Here is an 11,169-nt window from a genome sequence, read left to right as displayed (position 1 = left end):
ACTCCATCAAAATTCAAAACTTTTTAGTTTCAAAGCACACCATTAAGAAAGTGAAAAGACAGCCCACAAAATGGAAAAATTTTTTGCAAATTATATATCCAGTAAGGGACTTGTATCCAGCATATATGACGAACTTTTACAAATGAATAAAAAGACAAATAACTCAATTTAAAAATGGAGCAAAGATAGGAATTTCTCCAAAGAAGATACAAGCAGCACATGAAAAGATGCTCAGTATCATTAGACATTAGGGAAATGCAAATCAAAACCACCATGAGATACCACTTCACAGCCATTAGGATGGCTAAAATAAAAAAGACAGACAATAACAAATGTTGACAAGGATGTGGAGAAATTGAAATCCTCATACACTGGGATTATAAAATGTATGAATGGGATTATAAAATGTATGAATGGGATTATAAAATGGGGCAGCCACTTTGGAAAACAGTTTGAGACCTTTCCAAAATGTTAAAATATAAAGTTACCATATGACCCAGTAATTCTACTGACAGGTATATACCCAAAGAAATGAAAATATCTGTTCACACAAAAATTTGTACATGAATGTTCATGGCAGCATTATTCATAATAGCCAAAAAGTACAAACAACTGAAATGTCCATCAACTGATGAATAAAGGAAGTGTGGTATTTCTATGCAACAGAATATGATTTGATTATAAAAAATGAAGTAGTGATACATGCTACAACTTAGACGAACCTTGAAAACAGGCTAAGTCAGAGAAGCCAGTCACAAAGATCACATATTATAAAATTCCACTCATATAAAATGTCCAGAACAGGGAAATCTGCAAAGATAGTAGACTAATGGTTGCCAGGAGCTCAGAGGAAGACAGAATGTAAAGTGACTGCTAATAGGTATGGGGTTTTCTTTTTGGGGGTGATAAAAAGATTCAAAATTAGATAGTTGTGATGGGATTGCACAATACTAAAAAACATGGAATGGTACACTTAAAAAGGCAAATTTCTTGGTCTATGAGTATCTCAATATACTTATTATTTTAAAAACATTTGAAAAATCATGTCTCCTTCATGATCTGCAGAATAAAGTTCTGACTGTAAGATTGTCTATAAGGCTCATAAGATCTGATACTTCCTACCATTCCTTCTTTATTCCCTCCAAACCCAGAGGCTCCAACAAACTACTTGGGGTTTCTTCTGCTTCACTCGTGCACTGTAGCTTTGTACATTTGGTTCTCTTTGCTTTGAGTACCCTTCCTTCATCTGCCTAGTAAATGCCCACTTGTCCCTTAAGACCGAACTCACTCCACACTGCACTGGTGGCCCTCTTTAGTGCTCACAAGACATTCTGTGCATATGCCATTGTAGCATGCATGGGACTGTTTCATAAATGTCAGCTTCCTTGCTGTGCTCCCACAGGACTGACTTGCTTCAAGGCAGGGACTATGTTATGTTTATCTTTGCATTCCCAACACCCAGCAGAGGTGCTCAATAAATGAAATAAAGGAATTAATGAATGGAATGAATAAACTCTTCATGCGTGTATTCATTTTATGATCTCTCTCCAACTCTTACTCATGTCCCTTAACATATAGTTTTTATATGTTACATTTTTCATGCCTGTATGATTAGCCTATGGTTTTAAAATCTACAGCTTTTGGCTAGGTGTCACGGCTCATGCCTGTAATCCCAGTATTTTGGGAAGCTGAGGCAGAAGGATCCGTTGAGCCCAGGAGTTCAAGACAAGCCTAGGCAACAGAGGGAGACTCCATCTCTACAAAAAATACGAATATTAGCTGGGCGTGGTAGCATCGCTTGTAGTCCCAGCTACTCAGGAGACTGAGGTGGGAGCATCACCTGAGCCCAGGGAGCTCAAGCCTGCAGTAAGCCATGATTGCGCCACTGCACTCCAGCCTGGGTGATGGTACGACCCCGTCTCAAATAAATAAATAAATAAATTTAAAAAATAAAAACAAAAATAAAATCTACTTTTTTTTTTTTTTTTTTTTTTTTAGAGAGTCTCACTCCAGCTGGAGTGCAGTGGCTCAATCTCAGCTTACTGCAGCCTCGACCTCCTGGGTTCAAGCCATCCTCCTGCCTCAGCCCTCCCAAGTAGCTGGAACTATAGGCACGTACCACTACACCCAGTTAATATATATATATTTTTTTTTGTAGAGATGAAGGTCTCACCATGTTGCCCAGGCTGGTCTCGAACTCAAGCAATCCGCCCACCTTGGTCTCCCAAAGTGCTAGGATAACAGGCATGAGCCATCACACCCAGCCAAAATCTACTGCTTTTGTAAAAAAGTAAGTTAAACAAAGGAGTGTTTAATAAATTATTAGCAAGTTTCTTTTATCAGATGATGTTTTATATGGATTGTATAATTTAGGTAACCAGTTGCTATTTACTATCACAATTCAATTACTATCAATGCATTATTAATTAACATTGTGATTGAGGTTTTACAAATAACTGGTGGGTGAATCTGATAAATTGTGTCTGAGTTAATAAGTTGAAGCTGGTATGTATTATACCATTGAAGTCGGTAATTATAGTTTGAGACCATTTTGAACTACATTTCACTAATTATTGCATTTCAATACTGCTACCTTTTCATTACCACTTCATGTGACACAGATTACTGATAAATTCCTTTATTGTGAGGTCATTCTCCTAAATTAGAAAGAACCAGAGACGGGACATGTAAGACCCAAAGTGAGTTTGTGGATCAGACAGTGAGTCACAGTGATTGGACTCCAAAAAACACCTCCCACTGTGTTTATTTTCTAGGTCTAAATTCAACTTGGATTTAGAAAAATACAGGACTTGACTCCTCATCAGTCTTTTAGCTCAGGCGTGGGTTAGGAAGGATATGTCAGAGTTAGGAAGGCATGTCAGTAAAAAGGTACATTTTGAAGTGGTAGTGTCTTTATGCTTACATTTGTCTCTGTCAGGAAGTGGCTGTGGAAGCTGAGAATGGGATGTCTCTTGACAGGGAGTAGGGCTTACACAGAATTTGTCTGCATAATCTTCCAGATTCATTGTTTTAGATAGTTCTTTCAAACTTTTACACACTACAGAAACTCCATCCACATTGTTTCTCAGGTGTGGTGGCTCACGCCTGTAATTACTGCACTTTAGGAGGCCGAGGCGGGAGGATTGAGCCCAGGAGTTGAGGCCAGGTTGGGCAACATAGTAAGACCCCCATCTCTATAAGTGAGTAAGTAAATAAATACATATGTAATAAAAATAGATTGTTTTTGGAGGAATATATTATATATATTAAGGAATGATCACCTTTCCAATTTTTTAAAGAATCTTGAGTAAACAAACTTTAGCTGAGCCTTCAGAATCAATGAGGATTGGGACAGCTTCATGACTATTGCCTATGAGTTGATAAAATCACTGCTTTCATCTTCACTCTGTACTGGTGGTAATAATAGCTCCAGGGTTCCTATTTCTGTGCTGGACAAGGGCTTTACATGCATTATCTCTCTTGATCCTCCCCATAATCCTGAGAGGGAAGAGGTCGTAGAATCCCTATTTTACACATGATTTGGAAACTGAGCCTTACAGCAGCTAAATCAATGGCCTGAAACTGCACCGCTACTAGTGTCTGAGCTGAGATTGCATTCAGTGGTTGCTCTCACGAAGTTCCTAATAGTTGTTACTGCCATCCATGTGTGGTCTGGTAAGTGGATAATTATAGCTTAGTTGTTTACAGCACAAAAGTACCTAGTACCAGATTGTTTGGTGTCCTTCTGTCACACCTGTTAATTGTTTGCTTGAGCTTGAAATTGCTCAGAATAGTTGTATGGTAGGCAGAATAATGCAACCCCTCCTCACCAAGATGTTCCTATCCTAACCTCCAAAGTCTTTGAATGTTAACTTATATGACAAAAGGGACTCCGCAGATGTGATTAAGTTAAGGATCTTGAGAGGGGGAATTATCCTAAACTACCAAGTGGGGTACAAGGTAACCATAATGTTCCTTATAAGTGAAAGACGGAGGCAGGAGAGACAGAGTCAGAGGAAATGTGGTGACTGAAGCAGAGGTCAGAGTGATGCAATTGCTGCCTGGGGCCACAGACCAAAGATGATGGGCAGGTGGAGCATGGTGGCTCACACCTGTAATGCCAGCACTTTGGGAGGCCGAGGTAGGTGGATCACAAGGTCAGGAGATCGAGACCATCCTGGCTAACACAGTGAAACCCCATCTCTACTAAAAATACAAAATATTAGCCAGGCATGGTAGCAGATGCCTGTAGTCCCAGCTACTCAGGAGGCTGAGGCAGGGGAATGGCGTGAACCCTGGAGGCAGAGCTTGCAGTGAGCCGAGATCGCGCCACTGCACTCCAGCCTGGGTGACAGAGTGAGACTCCATCTCAAAAAAAAAAAAAAAAAAATTGATGGGCAGCCTCTAGACGTTGGAAAAGGCAAAGGAGTATCCCGCTACAGTCTCTGGGCTTTAGCCCCATCAGGCTTATTTCTGCCAGTTGTGGTGGCTCATGCCTGTAATCCCAACTACTCAGGAGGCTGAGGTGGGAGGCTCACTTGAGGCCAGGAGTTTGAGGCTGCAGTGACCTATGATCACACCCTGCACTCCAGCAGCCTGGGTGGGCAACAGAACCAGAGACTATCTCTTAAAAACCTATGTATATATAGAGAGAGACTTATTTCTCTGACTCTGTAAGACAATAAATAATAAATTTTTGTTGTTTTAAGCAAGTAATTTTGTGGTAATTTGTTATAGCAACAATTGAACACTAATACACGTCGTATCTGACACTCAGATCCCTCCACTACACAGTGACCAAAATTCATGCAGCGATGATTAGCAATGCTGCCCCTTTACCAAGTGGTGGTAAGTTCTGGTTATAACTCACAGGGGTGAAGGCAGGAAGCTGCTACTGACCCTGACATTCTCAGAGCCATCCTCACAAAGGCATGTAGAAAGCCTTCACAACCTTCAGAAGCTTCCTTTTCATTCTCTCTATACAGCACTAAAGCATCTTAAATTTATTATTTCAGCATCTATTAAGCACCTACTATGTGTCAGGTTTCAGAAATTCAAAGGTAACTAGGACTCAGATCCTTAAGGAGCTTACAGCACAGTAGGGTGGCAGAAGACATAAACAAGTTATTATAAGGTAACAAAATATATGCAAGACAAAAATAACTTCAGGAAAAGAATCCCAGAACATGGGAATTACCATCTCCGTCTGGGGAGGGTAAGAGGGAATGAGAGGCTTGGAAAGGGGTTGAAGTCCGAGCTAGGGGGTGACTAATATCTTTGGAATCCCCAGCTTTAGTGGGTAAGGTTCTGACACCCACTGTAGGTCCCAGTGTCATCAGACCTGGTCTCTGCTGAGGCTGCAGCAAATCTCTGAGGTCGGGAAGGGAAGGTGACCCCAGGATGAAGCGAACAGGAATTTGCTAATACCTACACATAGCAGATGATCAGAGCTCTGGAGAGACATTCTCCATGACTTCTTGGAAGTTCAACAGATAAAGTGAAAGGTTCCATAAATTGTAATGTACCAGCTAGATATAAAGTATTACCCACTTGCTTGGGATTCATGCTTAGACATTGGGAAATTCCTTCTCAATTTTTGTCGCTAAACGAAGTCTATCTTCCAATTGAGAAAACAAACCCAAGATATAGACAGAAAAGTAGGTCTAGGTTTCAATGCCTAGCATGTTCCATTCAAAATACAGTAAATTTTGGCTAAAAGCACTTATCACACAATCTAGGGCAAACATCATGTCATGATTTTCCTGCCTAACCTCAATCCTGAGACCACCACAAACACACCATTTCCTACTGAACACTGATATACTCAGAAACTGAAATCTAAAGCTGGAAATGGCCTTAACGATAATTTAATAACAGTTTGTTTTACAGACGAAGAACCCTGAGGTATGGAGGAGTTAAGATTTAAAAAAAAAAGAGAGAGAGAGAGAGAGAAACTGCCTTGGCGCAGTTATACGGACTTTGCTAGAAGAGACTGCGTCGGCTTATTTGATGTCAGCTGTCATAGCTGGAGCTTCATGAAATGTCTATTAAGAGAGTACACAATCCATTTCCTATGAAGTCTAAAATGTAAAAGGATATTACTAAGGAATGCTACCACCTAATTTTTTTTTTTTTTACCATCATTATTATTTCAACTAGAGTTTTGAAAAGTGATTTACCAACACTGTGTATCATTTTGTTTTTGCTAAGTACTATCAACTGGGGCAATCCCGTGTAGTAATTTATCTCTAAATAACTGGGGGTTTTCCAAAAAGACTCAAAATGTCGAAATCCAGCCTCTTTCGGGGAAACCACAGGTAACTAAGGAAAGACACCTTCGCAGGAGTTCCCCTCACACGCACCCACCCCTGGCGCAGGGCCCTGTGGAGGCGGTGGAAACGCCCCTCTGGGAGCCCAGCACTTTCTCCCGCCGACTGACGGGTGGTGCCCGGGGGCTGGAGGCGACTCTGCCAGGCTCCCGGGCTCCACTACCGCCGCGCCGCCCCCCGGGCCTGCAGAGCTCGCGCTCTGGGGTCAGGCTGAGGACGCGGGCAGCCGGGGGGCCGGGACAGAGGGCCGGCCTGCGAGCGCGCGGCGCCGGCTGGGGACCCGGCTTGCCCACGTGACCGCCCCGCCCGCCGCCTGCGGCCCGCCGAGCCCCGCCGCCTCCCTCGGGCTGCAGCTCCCGGCGTGCCCCGCACTCTCCGCTGCCCACCCGCTCGCCCGCCCCTCCTTCTCCTCCCAGTGCCACAGAGCCGGAGCCCGAGCTGCCGCCGCAGCCACAGCCGAGGGCACTATGGTAAGACGAGCGCGCTGGCCGGGAGGCCGCGGCATGGCGAGAAAAGCCCCCCGCGCGGCCCCGCACGGCCCCGGGAGTGAGGCCGCCATTTTAACCTGATTTTGGCCTCCAAGGTGGGCGCTTCTGCTCTGCGGCTCTGCTGCTCTCCAACCGACCGGCCTGCCCTCCGGCCGTCAGGCCCTGCCCTGCTGCTCTTTGGATTTTGGGGAGCGGGGAGGGCCCGGGCGCCGGCGCAGGTTGGGGGTCGGGGTCGGGGCCGGGCGGGCTGGGGCGCGAGAGGGTCTGCGGACTGCAGCCGCTCGCGCCGCCTTTGCCCTTCGCTTCCTAATTTTACTTAACACGCGAGGCTTTAAAATTGGTACGTGCTGCGAACGCTGTGTGGGTCAGGGTCTGGATGGCCTGTAATGAAACCCTTACGGGAGATTAAGAAAGAGGGAAAACACTTTTTAAAATGCTTTCTCGCCGTAAATGCTTTTACACTCGTTCCGTTAGTTTTGGAGTGTCTGCATGTGAGCTGTGGGCCGTGGGCGGTTTGGAGTTTACACTTGATTCTCTTTCCTTATGAGGAAACGTCAGTGGCTAGGATGACTTTAAAGAAAAAAATAGTAGAAGCATTAACTGAAATCCAAAAGTGTTTTTTTAAGGCCAGCCGAGTTGACACAATACAGAAGGTATTTTTGCTGCCGCTCCTGAAGCTCTGACATCACCCAGTGAAATAGGAAACATTTCAGGGATGGGACAACTTGTATTTGTCCCTTTCGCTTCCACATCCAAACCCCTTTAAGAAGGATGAATGGGCAGGATGAGTTAGACTCCTTCGCTGTATCGTCTACTGATTCTTAAAATGTGACAAATCTGATTGGACGACTTACATGGTACGGTGCAATTTTTGATGTCCAGACTAAAGTGAGTCTTCTCTAGGCAAACAGTAATTTTGGTTAAAACCAAAATACGTGTTCTGAATTACTGTTCTGTGTTTATTTTCAGGCTTCTGGAGTTACAGTGAATGATGAAGTCATAAAAGTTTTTAATGATATGAAAGTAAGGAAATCTTCTACACAAGAGGAGATCAAAAAGAGAAAGAAAGCAGTTCTCTTCTGTTTAAGCGATGACAAAAGACAAATAATTGTAGAGGAAGCAAAGCAGATCTTGGTGGGTGACATTGGTGATACTGTAGAGGACCCCTACACATCTTTTGTGAAGTTGCTACCTCTGAATGATTGCCGATATGCTTTGTACGATGCCACATACGAAACAAAAGAGTCTAAGAAAGAAGACCTAGTATTTATATTCTGGTGTGTAAAAACAAAAGAAAAAAGTACTTTTAAAATGCAAGGATTGTTGTTATCATAGTCAGTCTTACCTTTGTTTTTCTTATAAATGGGATTCAGTAATTTTTTTTTTTTTCTGTAGGGCTCCTGAAAGTGCACCTTTAAAAAGCAAGATGATTTATGCTAGCTCTAAAGATGCCATTAAAAAGAAATTTACAGGTACAATCTTGATTATTTTGTGCAGAGAAATTATTATTTATTCATTATAATAAAGTAATAGCGTAATGTTTCTTCTTTTTAGGTATTAAACATGAGTGGCAAGTAAATGGCTTGGATGATATTAAGGACCGTTCGACACTTGGAGAGAAATTGGGAGGCAATGTAGTAGTTTCACTTGAAGGAAAACCATTATAAAATGACAGTCAAGTGCCATCTGGATCTTAAGGAGCTTGCATTTCTCCAGCTCAGTCCATTGGAATAGTATTAGGTTTTGTTTTTTTGTTTTTTTTCCCCCTTTCCACTGGGCCCTTCCAACACAATGAATGAAGGAAATATCATTTATTTAAGCAGCCAATCAGTGATTGCCATTAGACTGTTTAATACTGTTACTTTTATGTAGAACCCAAGGAATGCCTTCCTGTCATATTTTAGCCAAAACAACTGGTTATATGCCTCCCTTGCAGCAAGCACTACAATGTATGTGATCGTCAATGTGAATAGCTTAGAATACTGCAAAGGATAAGCTAATTGAATGCCTTGAAAGTATTATCCACTGGTCAGATGGTCAACTTTTTTCAGTATTATTTATAGTTGCACTTGATTGCAGTTCTGTGAGGCTTGAGCATTCATACACCTCACCTGCCTTGGCAAGCCTATTTTTGTGACATGGCAGCACGGATATAACACTATGCATTAAAAGCACTTTTTGTAACAAGTTTAATATCCTAAAAGGAATGCCAATTAAGTTTTGTTAACTGTGTCATCAACTTATCCTAGTACCTCAGTGTTCATTCCTGTTACCTGCATACCTTCTTAAAAGAAATAGCTGTTATTAATGCCTTTTTGTTTTCCATTGAGTGTACACTACTGAATAAGTGTAGGACTTTTATGTTTACCATGTGAGTCCTGCAACACTAAAGATATTTTGAATATCAGTCATGATGGCAATTTCTGTATAAAAGAGCCTTAAATGGAACATTGTTTTGAGATCAAACTCCCCACCCTTACAAACATGGCCACGTTGCAATAAAAATTGTGGCATATTAGAGAATGTTGCCTTGTTTTCCTTGGAAATTTTGCAAAATGTTATGTGACACAACTTCTAGGGTAATATTATTAATCTCTGCACTGGTCATTTGAGAATTTTTTTTGTACAACATTCATGTGTGATACTTTCCAGATTTGTTGGATTTATTTGGTTTAAAAAATATTCTATCTTAAAGCCAACTAATATAAAATACCATTGTTAAAGAATGGTACTTTTATAAACATTATTTATTTCCTATGTGTTAATATGAAGATCAGAAATTATTTTTTGCACTTTGGCATAAATACTTTTCAATATCTGATTTGTTCTCTGGATAAATTAGCATAGTTATTTTTTTATTCACATTTACATTTCTAAGTAGTTGTGTAGTAGAAGCAGGAAGCTCTTATTGCTTATTTGATCATAATGAAAATAATTTGTAAAATTCCTTTAAAAGTTTAATGATACTTCTGATGTTTCGGAACAGTCATTTCACCTACTATTTCTGAATATATTTTGCAAATTGAATTGGAATAGGAATTGATATAGCAGTCTTAAACATTAGTAGTGGGATTTGGCTATGGTCCAGACTGTGCTCCTTATAGAGAATTTGATCTGCTCAGTGTGAGCGGTTTGCTGTTAGCCAGGGCTATTTATGGCAAACACATGCTTTTGTATCTTGTCATAGTTATCCACAAATGGCAAAACTGGACTTGATTCTACTGGTATGCAAAACAGGCATGCTAGTAAGCAGTCAGTCGTGGCTCAGAACTTAACCCCATAGCTCAGAGGAATGCCTTTATCAGAAAACAGGAAAGAAAATATCCCTTAAAAAGCTTTTTTGAATGTGTGGAAGTAATTTTAGTATAATTAGATTTTTTCCCATATTTTTGAAAGATTTTTCAGATGTGAACATTAAAAATAGGCTTCCATTTAAAATTATATAAATGGTTTGGGATCTTTTTGCACTGAGCAATTTTATTTCAGGCTTCCAGTAGTCCCTGTGAGTTATCCTGGACATTTCGATGGTTTTTGGTAAGGCCAAACTCTAATAAGCAAAACAGAGAATACTGATGTATACTTAACCATATCTGTAACTGATACTTGCACCATGGAATTTTTCATTGAGTTATTTCCTCATTCTTTCAAAAAATAAGGGACTATAAATCAGTTACGTAGTATCTTTTGTTTTTGTAGCTGATTCCTTCTTTCTTGTATGCCTCTTTAGTAATTTCAGAGATTAACTATTGCTTTAAACTGTGATACTTTGATTTGCTAGATTGGCAAAACTGATACTAATATAGTTAAGTTCATCTTTGAAATACATCTTTGTGCGTAGAGCCAAAAAAAAGATAAAATTAATAATAGTTCCCTTGTTGTTTGAGATTAATTTGGCATTTGAAATGATCATTTTATTTTACAATCATTTATAATGAATCAATGTTCCAGTTAGCTTTAAAAGGTATACGGTGCTAATTAGTAAAATATTGAAGGCAATATTTTACTGCTAGCTTGCAAAGTTATGAGAGTTTAAAAAATAAAATATATGAAGAGTTTAAAAAATAAAATATATGAAAATATTTAAAGCTGTTGAGATGTGTTTACTTACACTTCAGAACATTAAAAGTTTAAAAACGTGTTTCAGATCAAAGAGGCATCATCTATATTCTGTTTTTAAGGATTTTAGTTGATAATTTCTCATCAATACCAATTTTCTTTAAAAACTGAGTATTACAGCAATTAATTTTAGCATTTTCAGACAAATGGGAACAGTTGGCATGTGTCCCAAACTGGCTATCAGCTGTCATTTTCCATCATTATCTAAAATAGTGTGGCCAGCATTGTGTATTGAA

At 40.4% G+C, this 11,169-nt stretch overlaps 1 protein-coding gene across 5 annotated transcripts; it reads left to right on the top strand.

Annotated features, from left to right (window-relative positions):
* Nucleotides 1–6,743: 6,743 nt before the first annotated feature.
* Nucleotides 6,744–10,894, top strand: CFL2 (cofilin 2). 5 transcript variants are annotated; one of them, XM_065548717.2, is made up of 5 exons: nucleotides 6,744–6,799; nucleotides 7,444–7,674; nucleotides 7,787–8,094; nucleotides 8,213–8,289; nucleotides 8,372–10,894. In XM_065548717.2, exons 2-5 carry the CDS (start codon nucleotides 7,672–7,674, stop codon nucleotides 8,482–8,484), a joined length of 501 nt encoding a protein of 166 aa, XP_065404789.1. In that variant the 5' UTR covers nucleotides 6,744–6,799; nucleotides 7,444–7,671; the 3' UTR covers nucleotides 8,485–10,894. The 5 variants fall into 5 exon arrangements, with proteins under 5 accessions (XP_065404789.1, XP_045252218.1, XP_005561116.1 ...); XM_045396283.3 differs by lacking the exon at nucleotides 7,444–7,674; XM_005561059.5 differs by lacking the exon at nucleotides 7,444–7,674 and having other exon boundaries at nucleotides 6,744–6,912.
* The last annotated feature ends 275 nt before the right edge of the window (nucleotides 10,895–11,169 follow it).

This window comes from Macaca fascicularis, chromosome 7 (genome assembly GCF_037993035.2).
Source record: "Macaca fascicularis isolate 582-1 chromosome 7, T2T-MFA8v1.1".
In the NCBI taxonomy this organism is placed as follows: domain Eukaryota; kingdom Metazoa; phylum Chordata; class Mammalia; order Primates; family Cercopithecidae; genus Macaca; species Macaca fascicularis.
The sequence above is the reverse complement of the archived record's forward strand: the minus strand, read 5'-3'. Positions and strand labels throughout refer to the sequence as shown.